Raw genomic sequence first — 19,033 nt, 5'->3', positions numbered from 1 at the left:
ACATGTAGGACCCTCAAGGGGTTCCTGGGGGATTGCAAGTCTACCAGATAGGTGACCTCGCTCTTTCTTTCCACCACCTCAAAAGGCCCAGTCCACTTATCTTGGAGAGCCCTAGGCTCTACTGGTGCCATGACCCACACTTTCTGTCCAGGCTGAAACTCAACCAGAGTGGCATTCTGGTCGTACCACCGTTTCATGTCCTCCTGGCTTGCTTCCAGGTTCTCCTGAGCGAGACGCCTGAAGCGGGCAGTCTGGTTTCTTAGTGCCAGCATGTAGCTAAATACATCCTGGGGTGGTTTACTAGGAGCTTTCTCCAAAGCCTCCTTCACCAGACTGAGCGGTCCCCTCACAGGGTGGCCATAGATGAGCTCAAAGGGGCTAAAGCCAAGTCCCTTTTGAGGCACCTCCCTGTAAGCGAACAGAAGGCATGGCAAGAGGACGTCCCACTTACGCCTCAAGGGCTCTGACAGGCCCTGAATCATGCCTTTCAAGGTGCGGTTGAATCTCTCAACCAGACCATTACTTTGGGGGTGGTAAGGGGTGGTGAACTTGTAGGTTACCCCACACACCTTCCACAGAGACTTCATATAAGTGGATATGAAGTTTGTACCCCTATCAGATACTACCTCCTTGGGGAACCCCATGCGGGTAAAAACCCCCATCAAGGCACGTCCCACCACGGGGGCGGTGACCGTCCTTAGAGGAATAGCTTCTGGGTACCGTGTGGCATGGTCCACCAAGACCAGGATGAACCTGTTGCCCAGGGCTGTCTTGGGATCCAGAGGCCCCACAATGTCAATTCCTACCCTTTCAAAGGGAGTACTGACTACCGGTAAAGGTTGGAGGGGAGCTTTGCATTTCCCCCCACTCTTGCCACTTGCCTGACAAGTCTGACAAGACCTACAATAAGCAGCTGACTGCTTGTTCATCAAGGGCCAGTAAAAGTGGGAGACAAGCCTCTTATAGGTCTTGTCCTGCCCTAGATGTCCTGCCAAAGGCACATCATGAGCCAAACCCAGTAGGAAGGCCCTGAAGCCCTGGGGTACCACCAGCATACGAGCTGACCCCGGCTCAGGAACCTTAGGCTCACTATACAGGAGGCCATCCTCCCAGTAAATCAGGTGAGTACCTGGCGCTCCGCCAGCCGCCTGGGCTGCAGCCTGCTGCCGCAGTCCCTCAAGAGTAGGGCATTCCTTCTGCGCTGTGCAGAATACTTCCCTGGTGGGTCCCCCTTCCTGCTGCCACTGCGACAGCTCAGGGACCTCCCCCAGTTCAGCCACCTGTTCCCCTGTAGGTTCCGGGGCATCACCCTCAGGCTCTGCCTCCTCCCGGACCGTGAGAACTTCTGGGGCGGGTTTCCCGCGCCTCCTGCCTTTCCTCTTCTTGGCGGTCCCCTGGGCCACTGTTTCAGGCTCTAGGGGCTCTTGACTACCCTGATTGGCTGCCATAGACCGGGTGGATACGCATACCCACCCAGGCAGACCCAACATCTCCAAGTGAGACCTGTGTTCCACCTCCTTCCAAGGGGAATCCTCCAGGTCGTTGCCTAGCAAACAATCAACAGGCATGGTTGGACTCACAGCTACTTTTCAGGAACCTGAGACCCCCCCCCATTCAAAGGGAACCTGCGCCACTCTGCAGAGGCGCTCAGAGTTGTCTACTGCAACTACTTGGTGAAGTACCCGGGGATCAATCTGCTCTTCAGACACCAGGTGACTCCTCACTGTAGTCACACTGGCTCCTGTGTCTCTCAGAGCCTCCACCCTCTGTCCATTGATGGTCACCCATTGCCTGTACTTCTTAGTGTTATCAGGCACTAGGTTTCTCTGGACCATCTCACTGTCCCCTAGTGAGACAAGGGTCATTTCTGCTGGTTCCCACCCACCTGAAACCAACTCCTCCCCAAGCGCTACACTGGCCAAACCCTGGGACGGTGCACCAGTGGGTGCCGGTGTACTTTTGGGGCATTTGGGGTCCCCCCTCACATGACCCACCTGGTCACATGAATAGCACTTACGTAGGGGACCACCTGCCATTGGCTTCCCTTTGGAGAACCATGGCCTCTTTTCACTGGGGGGTTGGGAATCCTTACCCTGGGAATCAGTTTGGGGCCCTTTAGAGAACTCATCCTGTTTGCCCTTACCCCCCCCTTTCTTCTGAGAGGGACCCTGCCCACCCTTGGCGTGGTCTCCCCCATACCTCTTTTGGACCCTGGTGCTCTCCCAGCGGTCCGCTTCCTGTGCAAGCTTCCTGGGGTCAGTCAGCTTGCTGTCAATGAGGTGCTGGCGCAGCTCTGGAAAACATAAACTGTACAAGTGCTCCCAAGCAATTAAATTGTAAAGCCCCTCATACGTGTTTACCTTACTGCCCTTCACCCAACCATCCAGTGACCTGCAAAAAGAATCAACACATTCCAACCATGTTTGGGATTCCTTTCTCTTGTAGGATCTAAACTTCTCTTTGTACTGCTCAGGGGTGAGACCATACCTGGTAAGTAAGGCCTCCTTCATGGCAGGGTAGGTGAGACTCTGAGCATCCCCTAAGGCCGTCAGTGTGTCCCTCCCCTCTGCCTCAAAATGCTTCCACAAGGCCGCCCCCCAATGAGCTTCAGGGACCAGGTTCATGTGGAGAGCTGACTCATAACCCTTGAACCACAAGTAGATATCATCCTCTCTCTTATAATCCCTCACAAGGTCTTTTGGGATGTGTACCCTTCTCTCAGGCTGCACTGTAGAATTGCTGCCACCATCCCTACTGGACTGGTTTCTATGATCTATCTCTTTCAAGCTAAGCTCATGAGCCATTGTTATCTTCTTCTCCTCAAGGGCTAGCCTTCTCTGCTCCAATTGGTACTCCCTTTCTGCCTGTCTGTCCTGTAGCTCTTCAGGTGTCAGACCCTTGGAGGATACACTGCTACTTGCCCTAGAGATTCTCCCCTGAGACATAGCAGGCCCACCCACTACATCAGTGTGAGTGACTTGCAACTCCTCTTCCCCCTCTGGCTCCTCATCTGTGTGCCTCTCAGCTGCTTTGGCTGTCACCCAGGCCCTCAGCGCCTTTTGCAGCTCATCCTTCCTGGATGAGCTCTCAATGGGACAGCCAACATTCCTACAAAACTGCTTCAACTGAGCCACCTTGTAGCTCTCCAATTTCTCCAAATCAAAAGCGGTTTCAGCTAGGGCATCTCCAGACTGAGACATGATGAGAGGTTAAAAAAATATGCACAGTTCCAAAAACAGAAAAGCAAGTTCTCAAATGAAGTTTCAGCAAAGTCAATCCCGGGATCAGTGAAAAAAAGAAACTGAATGCAGAGAAAAACAGTCCAAGTAAAAAAACAAAAATCACAAGACTAGTAGTATGTGGTCACGTAGTGGTCTGAGATCAAAACAGTAGTGTACACTTAATTACTGTATGTCAAGTACAAATACAAGTCCAAATCCCGACCGCTGGTCACCAATGTTAGAAATGGGGTCTTTGGTTGACAGTCAGGTTACCCCCTGTTCAAGCAAGGACCCTCACTCTAGTTAGGATAAAAGAGAATCACCCTCAGCTAACCCCTGCTTACCCCCTTGGTAGCTTGGCAGAGCAGTAGGCTTAACCTCAGAGTGCTGGGCGTAAAGTATTTGTACCAACACACACAGTAACTTAATGAAAACACTACAAAATGACACAACACCAGTTTAGAAAAATAGGAAATATTTATCTAGACAAAACAAGACCAAAACGACAAAAATCCAACATACACAAGTCAAGTTATGATTTTTTAAAGGTTTAAAATAAAAAGAGTCTTTAGGTAGTTGTAACACCACACTAGCGCTGCTAGCGTGTAAATGTACCTGGTTTGCGTCAAAAATAACCCCGCACGGGCGGTGTGCGTCGAAAGTAATCCTGCACGGCTGTGTGCGTCGAAAACCACTCGGCACGGCGGTGCGTGTTGAAAAAGCCAGCCACACGACGATCCGAAAGTCCCGCGGCGCAGGGTGCGATCTCTCAGCCTCCGTCAGCGATGCTGCGCGTCGTTTCTCCTGCTCCGGGCGTCGGTTTTTCGGTCGCGTTTCCTGCGGCGTCGTTTCTCAGCTGCGGAACCGGCGTCGCGTCGTTTTCTCAGCCGCGATCGGATTCGCGTCGATCTTTTCTCCGCACGGTGCGCGGTGCGTGTATTTTTGTCCTTAGGCTGCCAGCCTCTCCTTTCAGGGTCCCAGGAACTGGAAGGGCACCACAGAGCAGAGTAGGGGTCTCTCCAGAGACTCCAGGTGCTGGCAGGAAGAAGTCTTTGCTATCCCTGAGACTTCAATAACAGGAGGCAAGCTCTACATCAAGCCCTTGGAGATTTCTTCTTCAAGATGGAAGGCACACAAAGTCCAGTCTTTGCCCTCTTACTCTGGCAGAAGCAGCACTGCAGGAAAGCTCCACAAAGCACAGTCACAGGCAGGGCAGCACTTGTTCCTCAGCGATCAGCTCTTCTCCAGGCAGAGGTTCCCCTTGATTCCAGAAGTGTTTCTAAAGTTTGTAAGTTTGGGTGCCCTTCTTATACCCATTTTAGTCTTTGAAGTTACCTTCCTTCAAAGGGGACTCACACCTTCTTGTGTAATCCTGCCTTGCCCAGGCAAGGCATCAGACACACACCAGGGGGCTGGAGACAGCATTGTCAGAGGCAGGCACAGTCCTTTCAGATGAGAGTGACCACTCCACCCCTCCCTCCTAGCAGAGATGGCTAATCAGGAATGCAGATCACACCCCAGCTCCCTTTGTGTCACTGTCTGGTGTGAGGTGAAAAACAACCCAACTGTCAACTGACCCAGACAGGGAATCCACAAACAAGGCAGAGTCACAGAATGGTTTAAGCAAGAAAATGCTCACTTTCTAAAAGTGGCATTTCCAAACTCACAATCTCAAAATCAACTTTACTAAAAGATGCATTTTTAAATTGTGAGTTCAGGGATCCCAAACTCCACCTGTCCATCTCTTCTCTAGGGGAATCTACACTTTAATCATATTTAAAGGTAGCCCCCATATTATCCTATGAGAGAGAGACAGACCTTGCAACAGTGAAAACGAAATTGGCAGTATTTCACTGTCAGGACATATAAACCACATTACTATATGTCCTACCTTATCCATACACTGCACCCTGCCCTTGGGGCTACCTAGGGCATACCTTAGGGGTGCCTTACATGTAAGGAAAGGGAAGGTTTAGGCCTGGCAAGTGGGTACACTTGCCAAGTCGACTTTACAGTGTAAAAATACACACACAGACACTGCAGTGGCAGGTCTGAGACATGATTACAGAGCTACTTATGTGGGTGGCACAACCAGTGCTGCAGGCCCACTAGTAGCATTTGATTTACAGGCCCTGGCACCTCTAGTGCGCATTACTAGGGACTTACTAGTAATTCAAATATGCCAATCATGGATGAACCACTTACATATAATTTAAACAGGAGCACTTGCACTTTAGCACTGGTTAGCAGTGGTAAAGTGCCCAGAGTAACAAAAACAGCAAAATCAGAGTCCAGCACACATCAACAACCTGGGGAACAGAGGCAAAAAGTTAAGGGAGACCACGCCAAGGATGAAAAGTCTAACAGTCTTCTTCACCCATGCCTTTTCAAAATTACATTCAAGGACAAATCTTACTCGTTTGAGGAACCTTCAGCACTACACACGTTTATTAACCAACACAAAACAGAAGCAATGGAACCAGGAGCATCTGCAATTGGAGATATAATTTAATTTGTCTTTAATGTCCTTTCTTTTTTTTTCTGGACAGTTTAATAGTAATGGTTATGTTTAATATTTATATCCATGGTTTTCCTTCTCTGCATCTTCTTATTTTCATATATATATATATATATATATATATATATATATATATATATATATATATATATATATATATATTTGTATTTTTTTTTTGTAGATAGTGTTCTTTGTGCTATCCTCATGTTTCTTTTCAAACCGTATCCCTTTCTCGCCATCCAAACTGTTCTCCTACACATTCCACTGGTAAGCTTTGATTTTTATTGTTTTTCATGTCACAGTCCTTTACTGTAGTTATTACGTTATTTGGTCTCCTGAATGGTACTTTTTTCGTTTGTATGTTTTTTTTTTTCTTCCATGAAACTCGCCTTCATATGTTTTAATATATAATATCACTTTTCTTGTGCTGGACCCACTCTTGCCTGTCTTTTCAGGTTCTCCGCTGTCCCTCTACCTTTCGGGGTATTCACTTTCTATCTTGTTTTCTTTAGCTCTCGTGGACTTTAGTCCCTGTATTGCCACATCCATGTATATACAACTTCTGGAGGTCATCTTCCTCCTTTTCTTTTTCTTTACTATCTTGTTTCTTTCCCATTTCTTTGCTTTTGCAAAATTGATATGCCTAGTTTTTTCCTTGTTACAGCAGTTGTTTATTAATACTTCTTGTTATGCAACTTAGAACTGTTACTTGGATTGTTAAGGGGCTTAACCACCCCATTAAACGTCAGCGTGTCTTATCTCACCTAGCTCGTTTGAAATACCACATTGCTTTGTTGCAAGAGACTCACCTCAACGACTCTGAGGCAATTAAGCTTAAAAAACAATGGGTGGAGGACATTTTCTACTCCCCTTCCATCACAAACAAGAATGGGGTAATTATACTCTGTCATAAATCTCTCAAACCTATCATAATTTCACAGCATCAAGATACAGAAGGTTGCTGGGTACATTTACAATTGACAATATTTATCTTACTATCCTAAATATATACGGCCCCACACATCCAGATCCAAATTTTTGGCAGAATCTTTTTCATATTGTCTCTGAACATTCCTCAAACAATTTACTAATAGGTGGTGATTTCAACCAAATTCTCGATCCATTTTGGACAGACGTTCCACGTCACGTTTCATTCCACATGCCTCCCACAAAGCTTTTTAAAACTTTATTTTACAGTATTCTCTCTCTGATTCCTGGAGAGTATGCAATCCCGACCTCTTGGAATACTCTTTTTATTCTCCTACCCACCATTCCCATTCTAGGCTTGATTATATCTTTCTGAGTAAAGGTTTATTGCAACATATGGTCAACTCTGAAATTGGTGCTATTTTGATCTCAGATCACGCACCTGTGATTACTGACCTTGATCTTTCTCTTTATGGTTCTAAAACATCTTCATGGAGGTTTAATAACTCTCTACTTTCAGATGCTACTTTTATCGCTTCCTACAGTAAGTTTTTAGAAGAATACTTTCACATCAACGATAGTGAGCAACTATCATTTCATTTTGTGTGGGATGCATTCAAAGCAGCCTCTAGGGGTTTCATCATAAGTTACGCTCACTCAAAAAAAAAAGTCTGCTCAACAAAAATCGACTTCCATCCTTGAAAATATAAAGTCCCTAGAACATGAATACTATACTCACAAAACTAGTAAATCACATCTTGAAGCACTAGTCTCAGCTAAAATGGAGTTTAACCAATATACCACTGAACGGCACCCTCCTGAAAATAAATGCCAGATATTATGGTGGTAACAACAAAGCTGGTTCTCTTCTAGCTCGATATTTGAAACAAAGAAAAGAGAAAACAACTATTAAATCTATCACAGGTAACAATGGTGTTACACACTTTAGAGATAAAGATATAGCATTGTGTTTCTCTTCTTACTATAAGGACCTGTACACTCCAGAACACATACCAACAGTTGAATCTCTCAACCAATATTTCTCTAATCTCAAACCAAGAGACCCATTGCAGATTGACCTCTCATCTTTAGACCAACCCCTACAACTTACCGAACTAAATACAGCTTTACAATCTCTCCCCAAGGGTAAGGATCCAGGCCCAGATGGCTTCACAGTAGAATTCTTTATTCAGTTTGCTAAGTCTCTTTTCCCCAAACTCTTTCAATTACTTAATCACTTTATAATGTCAGGTTCTGCATCTGGCTCATTTACGGAGGCCATGATTTGTCTTATTCCCCAAAAAGATCGGGATGCGACTGACTGTAAAAATGATAGACCCATATCTTTAATTAATACTGATTGTAAACTCTATGCCAAAGTTTTAGCTTTTAGCTCTCCGTTTACTCCCATATATACCTGACCGTATTGATTCTCATCAATCTGATTTTATCCCTAATAGAAATGTAGCAGATAATTCCCGTACTTTAAAAAATATTATTAACAAGGCATCTAAACCTAAGATTCCTCTGGCAGCTTTATCATTGGATGCGGAAAAGGCCTTTGATAGGGTCTACTGGGGTTTCTTGTCGAAAGCATTGGAATGGCATGGACTAGGTACTAAATTCCGACATTTTATATCCATTCTTTATTCCTCACCATGTTCCTCGGTTATAACAAACGGTATCCGATCTCCTTTTTTCCCTCTTAAAAGGGGTACTCGTCAGGGATGCCCATTATCTCCTTTTCTATTTATTCTGGCTCTCTAACCTTTTCTATATCAATTAAAAACATCTGAACAATTTACGGGGTTTCAAATTAATAGTGCACACATCAAATTTATGGCATATGCTGATGATATTCTTTTGATCATGTCTCACCCTGACACTTCTCTTCCTGCATTCCTGCATGAGCTCAACTTATATTCTGATGTATCTGGCTATAAACTTAATATAGACAAAACAGTGGTCTTACCACTTAATGTTCATTGCACTGGCTCTGTATTCCTTGATGCAGGATTATCTTGGAATTCTTCTAAGATTAAATGCCTGGGGGTATGGTACTGCACTACTCTCAAGGATATATTAAGGACTAATTTTGAAATATTATCTGCAAAGCTTGTAGATCTCACACAGAAATGGTCTCCCTTATAGCTCACGTGGTGGGGCTGCTTGGACACCATTAAGATGATGCTTCTCCCTATCATTAACTTCTTCCTTATGATGCTTCTTATTAAGATACCTAAACTATTTTTTAGTTCAATTGATAAAATTCTGTCCAAGTTCCTGTGGAATGGTAAACAATCCCGAATCTCTCTCTCGAAATTAAAACTTCCTAAAGTACAAGGTGAAGTTAATTTCCCTGACTTTATAACTTATCACAAATCTTTTGGCATTAAGCAAATACATCCCTATTTATCTACACTCAATGATGCCCCTCAAAAGCTATGGTTCTCTTTGGAAGAAACATTTATTTCTCCCTTTTCCCATAAACACATTATATTTATGTCTAACCCCCCCAAAATTCTGGTTGCCCAGCACTATCTCCCATTCAGTCAAATTACTGAAACCTTTTTTTATTTTGCATCTTACCCCCATTAAACAATTCTTTAACAGTCCTATTTGGCACAATAGTTCGCTTAGGAAACAAGGTAAAACCTTGTGTTGGAAGGCTTGGATGACTAAAGGTATTCTTCTCATTTCCCAATTATATCATAAAGACTCTATCATCCCTTTTACTACTCTCTCAGCAATTTATAATCTCCCTATTCGAATGAAATCCCAATATATCATTCTTTCTACTCTAGTCCCAGAGCCCTCAATAAACGTATACATCATAATCATTCTTCTCTTGCATCATCTCCACACCCGATTGTAACTTCTAATTATCTTAGGGCAGCTGGAATTTATAAACTTTTAAGAACGTCTGTTTCACCTAGACGCAAATCACCTATTGAGACATTGTGGGAATCAGATCTTGGCGTTGTTTGGTCAACTTCTTTATGGGATAGAATATGGTATAAGATACATTCCACTGCACCCACTGCAAGCCTCACACAGACCCTATATTTATTTTATAATAGACTTTTCTACACTCCTGTACGCCTTTACAAACTCAAACTTGCACAAAATGACAATTGTTGGCGCTGCCACACTCAGCAGGGTATTGACTTTCACATGTTTTTTTCCTGTCCATCCCTATCTGCTTTTTGGTCCTGAATATGGTCTCGCATTTCAGCAATAGCTCAGATCTCCTTACCAATGTCATATGAATTACTGTTTTTGGGTGGCATACATGATATCTGGAGTTCATCCAGGCCTCTTGGAAAATTGGTGGACCTTTTGCTTTCTATTGCAATCTCTATTATTACTTCTAACTGGAAATCTTCAGAGAACATTACTCTAAGACAGTGGTGGAATTCTGTATGCTATCATCATAGACTTGACAGCTACAAGCTTGATTCAACAGGAACTTTCTTCAAACGTCATCAGCTATGGTTGCCAAGGAAATTGATTTTTCTCCTTCTTTTAAAAAAAATGTCAATATATTTCCAGTTTTTCTTCTTATAAATACTTATTTCATCTTACATTCACTGTAACTAATGTCTATTACCTCTCTCTCGACATGGCTATCACATGATTCCCTTTTTTATCCCTATAGCTCTTCTCCCTCTCCCTCTCTCTTTCTTCTTTCTTTATTCAAACTTGGAGTCTTTGATACTATATTGCTGTATATGCCTAATTCATGTACATGTTTAATATGCATTTATAAGTACAATATTCCTTATGCATATATATTCACAACTGCATATCTCTGTCCTGGCAATGTTAAGTTAATGTTCTTGTATTTGACTCAATAAAAAACATCTTTACATTTTTTAAAAAAAATACTTACTGTGACACCACACGCTACCTTCTTCTTGTTCATTAGCAGGTTGAGAATGTCCAGACATCTGTTTCATCTTTGGTAAGGCTTAACCCTTGGCACACATGATCCTCACTGCTTCTATTGCCACATTTCGATCAGACATTTGTGGGAGGTAAAACCAAGCAGTATAATTTCTCACACTGATCAGCAAAACCTAAGTTGTTTGCTGATACCAGATGACTTCAAGCTTTTAAACTCAGCATCTAATCTCAGTGACTTCAAGAACTGTTCTTTATACCCTTCATGAACTCCCTCTCCCAGCCATATTTACCTGCACTCAAAGAAGAATCTCTTTACCTGGATATGAAAATGTTAATTACAAATCCTGAATTCATGCACAATGTTTACAAATACATACGTACTGACATTTATCCTCCACCAAATATTAACAAGTCTTAGATTTATATATATTTTGACATCTTGTCTGGAATGCTGAGATTAACTGGTAATTTGTAGATTGCTGGCTGTTCCTACAGTTGTTTACGTGCATGTTAGGTTCAGGGAAACGTTATGAAGCAGCTAGAGGCACTGATCGTTAAGTTGTAAGTGGTGTTAGCTTGCTGTCAGGCACTAACAGTTGTTACTTGACCTTCTACTCCTGAGCCTTCATATCTGGCTGAGACCAGTACTTGAAGGGCTTTGTCAATGGAGGACTCCTTGCAACCTTTCTGGGAAGGCAGAGGGTAAGGGATCCTTTAAATGAAGCAAATCCATAGCAGACTGGTGTACACTACATATTTTACCCCTGCCTTTCATTAGGTCCCAGGGTGTGAATAAATAAGTGCAGAAAGGGTTCAAAAATATTTAAAAAATATTTTTCTGTTTATTAATGAATTCTTTGTAAAACGTGTCCCATAATCCTACAAATGTACAGGTTATGATTTAACATATTTAACCATAACCCGTTTTTAATATTAACTAATTACTTTATTAGGGGTGCATAAGCAAGCTTAGAAATATATTTTTTTTTTAAATACATAAAAGAATATTTAAAGAGCCCAAATAGAAGTGGTGGTAAAGAATAATTAATGAGAGTGACCCATTGCTTACTGACCAGAGTAGCAACATTGTTGATGCTCAGGAATGTCTCTCTTTACTGTCCGTTGCCAGCTCCAATCATGAGATTTAAAGAAATGTGAACCCTCCATCTTTGCAAGGTGGGTAACAGTTCACTACAAGCAACAGATGGAGAAACATGGGGAACAGGCCCAGCATCTGTGGGTGGAAGCACCAGAAATGATCTGCCATAGTGTCCCAGTCAAGCAGGGTCAATACAAATATTTCCCTCTGGAAACCTTGTGCCACTCTGCTCGATTATTCTCTTGAGAAACTAAATGCCACAGACAAATGCAGTCTCAGTTCCAATATTAGGGAACTGGTCATGAGTAGACTTCTACAGAGAGCACGGTAACACTTATTACCGGCCAGATGGAGATTACCAGCTGACACAAGATCAGCAAATAGCATATGTTATCCAGTGCAGCAACAACCAGTCGTCTGTTCAGCGGCTGGGCAAAGACACATCACAAAAAATGTGCACGGATAGATCAGCTTAAGTATAAAGGGGTGCAAATGCAAAAACAACACGGTGATGGATAGATGTAGTGAATGAATTAATCTCAGCCACTGGCAGTCACCCGGGCTGCATCCCAATTCATTGTTTTTTTGCCCATCATGCCACCCCAGTTTGGACTCAGCCATATGGAAATCAGTCACAACCTTGCTCTCCATGGGAACAGCCCAGCCCGAAATGCCAGGCCAGGTCTTTCCTGGACTGCAACCAAGCACCCTGGGACCGCTGTCAGGGTATCACCCCTCATCAGCTAGGCTAGCTTAATTAGAGTGGCACAGTGAGCCCAGGACCCCTGTTTGGGCACACCCGGCACACTTAAGGCGGCAGATGCCAAAACAACAAGATGATTGATGGAATGGTTGAATTAATGTCAGCCACTACCAATCTCTCAGGCCTCAATTCAATCCATTGTTTTTTTGTCCACCATGCCACCCCAGTGTGGACCCTGCCATATACAATTCAGTTTTGACCCTGCTCCCCATGGGAACAATCCAGCCCGATTTCCCAGGCCAGGTCCTCCCTGGACCGGAAACAGGTATCCTGGGAATGGTTTCAGGGTATCTCCTCTCATCAGCCAGGTTAGCTTGAATCTAGTGGCACAGTGAGCCCCGGACCCCTTTCTGGACATACCGTGTGCATTTTGGGTGGCAAATGCAAAAACAAGCATTTGCAATGCAATTGGTCTTGCGTTTGCTCGAGTTAGAGCTATTAGCATTGCAAATGACTAACTGGACTTTTCTTGCTACACAAACTGAAAATAAAAAGCAAACCAGTTGACATAAGCGAGCAAATTCAAAGCGCTGCAGTGAATGTGAAGACGAAAAAGAAGTTCACTCACAGTCAAAGTTATCGGCAAACATGCAAATATCCATGTAGCAGGGTCGGTCCCCAAGGCGGTAACAAAACCGCCAGTAGGAGAAACGAACGTATTGCATTTACCAACGAAAAGAAATAATTTTTGAAAGGCAAGCCCACAAACGAGTGATAGTGATGGGAGTGCGGTGGGCGTGGTTAAATGACCAACATGCGCGCTGCTATGCTCAACCTAAAAATGCATCTTTTGGTGTGTTGGGGAGGGTGGGTGGCAATAGAGACTGCTTCAGCGGGCACCACCAATGAATGCTGTAGCAGGCCCTGGACATGTTTCTTTTTCAGGAGGATATTGGGAGACATAGCAGGATTTGTTTTAGAATCGAGTGGTAAATACATTATGGAAAATCAACCTGGTGCAAATAATATTTGGCAAAATTATTTAATACACCAGAATAATATGTGAGAATGGTGTGCATCCATTTTGCTTGTGTGCTATTACTGCTAGGCTGTGGTCTGAGCGGGAACATTTCACCAAATACCACCTACTGGTACTTGGCATGCAAACACAGCAATGAGCACAATTTGCATCCATCTCCTAAAAGGTGCTAACGCACAAACAGGTGCAGATACTAATTTCATCAGATTTGACACCACTACATGTATGTAAATGAGCCCTCGGGTGTATTTTTAAGGCAAAGGCTGTCTGACAAGGTATGTTTGCGGTTGGATGGCAAGGGAAGAATAGGCGTAAGTGTTGGTGAGTTTTATCTGCTTGAAGAACAACAAAGAAAAGAAATGTTTATGACAAGAAATGGGCAAGTGAGGTCGTGTTTTTTTTATTATATTATATATGGCCCACTAACTTATCCCAGCTTCATACTCCCCTCAAATTGACAATAAGATCTTTTATGTTGTGGGCCAAGGGGGAACAGGAGAAGGCGAGATCGCCAGGGTAATAAATGTATTGTTTTTATAACTTCCTGGGTCCAACATCTATTCAGTCTGTTTTTCACAGGAGCCTGGGTGAACCCGTCCGATCTGCGCGGTAAGTAGTTAAGATTTGTGTTGCTCATTTCAGCTCATTAGCTCTAATTTCTTTGGGGACAAGTGACTTGCAATTTCTTTATCAGCAGTTACAGTAACTGCTCTGCTGTTAGATATTGCAAAACCACATATAAAATTGACTTCCTCATAATATGCACGCTTTGAACACATGAAAGATATACATGCTATAAAAAGACCATTATCTTCTGTGTCAGGAAATTTTCCACCATGACTGCTACCTTTTAAGTTCACATTTTAGGTCTAGCCTGCTGGCAGTTGTAACTGATTTATTACAAATACAAATTACATCTATATAGAGGGGCTTTTGGTCTCACATTAGTCTGTTCAACTGTCAATCACGTTTTGCGTTCACCCATCAGAGCATACAGCACAGGGCAAAGTGTCAGGCCGCTTCAGCCATTGGCTCTTTCTGAATGCGGTGGCACTTTCCTAGTAATATGTTCACATTCACCTCAAAAACAGGTGCACTTAAGTGCCAGGGTGGGTTGGCCAGTGGTATTAACTTTCTATTCGTTATATATTTTTTTTCTTAAGTTATCTTTGTGTGTTTAAACTATATCTTCAGGTTATAGTAATTGAAGGCCAATTGTATTTTTCTTAGCACTAATATGATTCATATTTCCCTGTGATGTGCAATAAAATTAAAATGGGTTCTTATAACTGCCTCTTAGGAAGCAGGTGTTTTGTTCTATCAAAATATATGGAATGATTTTTTTTTTATGTATTTTTTTATTGTACGCATGTGGGTGCCATGTTTAGGTGACACCATAATTTCTTTTGTATTCTCTTCATTTTTGTGGTATATACTTGCAACGTGATCCATATTGTTGGTGTTCTTTGCTCTGCCATGCTAGCTTGTGATACATGATCAGAGGTGTATTGTAAGAGCCTTGTCGATGTCTCAGCATTAGAACGGCAGGCTATACTACAGTTAAGGGTGAGTGTGCACTGTAAGACGTCTTAGAGCTAGTGTACTTCTGCAAGACCTAAGTCACGAGTGATGTTGCACTGTGAAATTTCTTTGGATGTTTCTTTACTTGGGTGCGAGCGCACAGTAGGGGCTAAAATAGGTGTGTTTTCAAAGAACTGTTCAATAGTGCATAACGTGGCAACCAGTGTGTGATGGGAAGTTTTAGAATAGTGTATCAGTTTGCCTTTCAGAACCGACTATACAACATAGAGATTTGCTGCAAAATGCCCTTTTTGCCCCAATTTGTACAAAAAAAGCATTTGCTAGAGCATTTGCCACCCTCTCCAGCCCTGCCTCATGGGAGGCTGGTGCATAATCCATGTGCCCTGTTGCCCTTGATCTCGAACCTTGGATATCTTAACTTCCAAGAGGCAGTGATGCATACATTTAGCAGTCTTATCAAAGGTAAACCTTCTTGAAATAAAATTCACTGTTTGAAGTGGTACCCCTCCCCCCGACCCCACGCCCGTTACCATATGACTGCTGGTCATCAGGGGTTCCATGTTCTAAACCTGAACTTAATTTTCACAAATCAGATTAATTTGTGTTACTGTAATTGATTTGCTTGAATTGAACCATCCAACACCGCAACTCCCAGAATGCCTTAGGTTGTTAAAAGTAATCCCTGGAATTAAAAAATTGTCTCTCTGTTTTGTGTGGAGTGATCTGATACTTTTACGCATTCTGGACTCTTCAGCGGCCTCTATACAAGTACACTTAGTTTGATTTCAGCAAAATATCAGGGTACTTTAAACACTCCTCCCTTGACGTTTGGTCCTGTCCATTAAATACCTTTACAAAAAAGAACACAATAAAACTCCAATAAGGAACGGAATGGCAAGAAGGCCGAGGCTTGAAATAATTTCGTATCCAGTGCAAACATGCCAAAGATGGACCACAGTACCACACGATGATTAATTCAGTAAACAGAGAGGCTGGCAGGCTGATGCTTGGCGCGCTGATGAGATGCAGCCAGGCACGTCGGAGCTACAGCTGCTGTTGGTGCCAGGAGGTCGCGCGTGAAGCCTGACACCTTGATTACTACAACACGCTGCAGGCCCTAATTTCTGGATAACCCGACGTCTTTGATGCACTCTGATTGGTTGTCACGCCCGTGTAGGCCACCTTCTGGAATGGGGCAGGATTTGGGGCTTGACTTCAGTCGGAAAGCTTAACAAGCAGCAGCTGGAAAGAGTCGGGCAGCCAGTCCTTAGTAGTGGAAGCCGAGGCAACCGCAAGCCGCGGGCATGCATTATTCATGGCCGCCCAGAGAGTCAGTTTACGTCGTTCTCAGGGCGAGCCACATAAAATGTCCATCAGCGTGTCAGGTTTTATTTTAATTTAGATGAATCTCCGGTGCTGGAGGCGGCGACATGTGAATGGCAAAATAAAGCGAGACGTGTGTGGTTGAAGTCGCGCAAACCTTCGGAGTTCGCATAGACGAGGGCGGCATAGTACGGCACTTGCAATTTCCAACAAAGTTCACATGGAAGGGTTAGCTCCAATCAAGCTGTTTACAGACAATATGCAGAGAACAACTAGGGAGAACTGATAAATATATTAACCCCCGCACTTGGCCCACTCCAATGAGTGTAATTCCCCATACACATTTAAAAACAAATTCACAACAACCAAGTGTGTTTGCAATCTCTTGTGGGAATATTGGGCCGCAGTTTTATTACAAGCATAGATTCTTGCGACAATCTTTGACCTCATCACTCATTAGGTTCAGCCATCAATCACAATGACAAGGCCATACATTATTATAATGTCATAAATCATTTTGATTGCTGCCCATGCATTTGTTATGATTGTTAATCGTAATTTGGAGACGGGTCATAAATCACAGTTGATATGCCATACATAAATCATTTCTCTAGGATCATAACTTTGCTGCATGACATCATCTCAGCTATAAATCAATCAAGTCCTTGTCATTTGCTTGTCATAATTCTGACCCCTATTGTTGTTGAGGTCGTCCTTCATGCTGCTTTTTGGGGTCATCCATTTTTGTTGGTTCTTTTCTCTGATCGTGAGGGGGGTAGCCTCTTAGTGCTGTTAGGCTCAACTCGCTACCCCGTGCGCTGTCCCTTGTTGCCCACAAAGTGATTTCTGCCTGGGCAGCAGAATCCTTTTCATCTGTCCTACAACATGAGGGCGGGCGGTGTCTCCCCATCCCATTGGGGGGTTTGAACTTTTCTTTGTTCCTCAAAGGAGAGGGGCTCCTCCCTTTCCCTTGAGGGGGAATGCCAGATGACCTTCATCCTTCGTTGGTTTTGCCGCTGAGGCGGCTTTGACATATAATTTCCGGGTCCCCGGCAGTGGTTAATGCGCTGGCCCCTGATGCCCCCTGCGGGGGCGGTCCTTTGCCAAAACAAGCATTTGGAATGCAATGGTCTTGTGTTTGCTGAGTTAGAGCTCTTAGCGTTGTAAATTACTGAAAGGGACTTTTATTGCCACACAGACTGAAAATAAAAAGAGGAAGAGAGCGAGAGTGAGCTGGCCCTGGAAAATCCCCCTCTGCTGTTGGTTTATTTTTACAGAGGAAGCTGGTGGGGAGGAGGGACTGAACACACACCCACAGTGTAAGACCAACAGGCAAATTCTAAAGAAAAAAAAGTCCCATACAGAAGAGATAAACAGGACATAGCGTAATAAGACAGTAATTTGTGCTGCTCCCAAAGAGAAAAAGGCAGGACAAAGAGGCAGAACTGACCACTAGCAAGCAAGGATTTTTGAAGGACACTGGAAGCAAAAAATAAAATTGCTTGAATTTGCTTGAACCCATATTTTAAGTATACCTAAAAGTATACAACACGTCGAACACTACGCTCGACCTAACAAGGTGATAGATGGAATTCTTGAATTAATCTCTGCCACTGGTAATCGTTCGGGCCTCATCCCAATCCATCATTTTTTGCCCACCATGCCATCCCAGCATCCCCGTAACTGCTTGTTTCCTCTCCAAGGAGGACCTGGCCTGGCAGTTCGGGCTGGACTGTTCCCATGGGGAGCAGGATCAGGACTGATTTGCTTGTGGCGGGATCCAATCTGGTATGGCGTGGCCAGCAAGAAAACATGGATTGAGGCACAGATCTGTGACTGGGCGTGAATGTTTGACATTGTTCAGCATTTCTTCCATCATCTATTCTTTTTTGCGTGAGTGTAAACGGGGGCATGATTAGAAAAAAAGGTCAGCTCGGTCAGCATGCAGTTTGGGTCATTGAAACTAATTTATTTTTATTCTTTATTTCCAATCAGCTAAAGAAAGAACTGGATCAAAAACAGGAGGAGGAAGAAAATGCAAAAGGAAAGAAAGATAAAGACAAGAAGGAAAAGGAGAGGAAAGAAAAGGAAAAGAAAGAAAAAGAAAAAAAGAAAGGGAAGAAAGAGGTAAAATGATCTTAAATATAGCAGGGAAAATTGGTGATCCCCACAAAGGGTTATACTTATTATATTTAGTTTGTCCTTTTCTTGACTTCTCCAAACCTAAAACGCCCCCCTCACTGCCTTAAAACCTTCTTGTAGTAGCTATAGTTGATATTCCTTAGGAAACAACCCTTGGCCTCTGAGCCCAACGTTAGCTCCTAAATGGATGAGTGCCTGGAAGGAGTTGAGTCCTGATACTGCGCTCCTGTAAATAAGATCCCCATGTGCTGCAGCGTACATGACCAAAAATAATATCTAAAGTTAGGGGCAGCCCAATCACCCTTGCTTCTGGAGAGCGTCATAAAGCTTGGAGCTTTTCTTACCATTTTGTACTGCCACAAACAAATAGTGCACATGGTCTCCAGCTTCGAAAACTATCCAGTGGGATGGCTCTGAACAAATCTAAAATTCTGTGGAGTATTATCATTTTGATGATGTTACATCTTCTAAGGAGCATTAGATTCAGGTTGTTAATTCTCCTCAAATCTTGCGTAGCCCTAGCCATCATTGGTGTAACATTTATTTTGCTTAATGCCTTGCTCCAGCCTTAATCCTTACAGCTAAGTAAGTTGCACTGTCTTCTCTTCATTGG

At 43.4% G+C, this 19,033-nt stretch overlaps 1 protein-coding gene across 1 annotated transcript in view; it reads left to right on the top strand.

Moving 5' to 3' along the window:
* Nucleotides 1-19,033, top strand: part of LOC138304349 (dynein regulatory complex protein 11-like) — a 411,831-nt gene that overhangs the window by 158,751 nt on the left and 234,047 nt on the right. The window contains exon 8 of the mRNA XM_069244325.1: nt 18,274-18,405. Coding sequence (XP_069100426.1) covers nt 18,274-18,405 — 132 coding nt within the window. The remainder of the gene's footprint in view (nt 1-18,273; nt 18,406-19,033) is intronic.

Source organism: Pleurodeles waltl, chromosome 7 (assembly GCF_031143425.1).
Source record: "Pleurodeles waltl isolate 20211129_DDA chromosome 7, aPleWal1.hap1.20221129, whole genome shotgun sequence".
Lineage (NCBI taxonomy): Eukaryota > Metazoa > Chordata > Amphibia > Caudata > Salamandridae > Pleurodeles > Pleurodeles waltl.
This window is presented reverse-complemented; position numbering and strand designations above follow the sequence as displayed.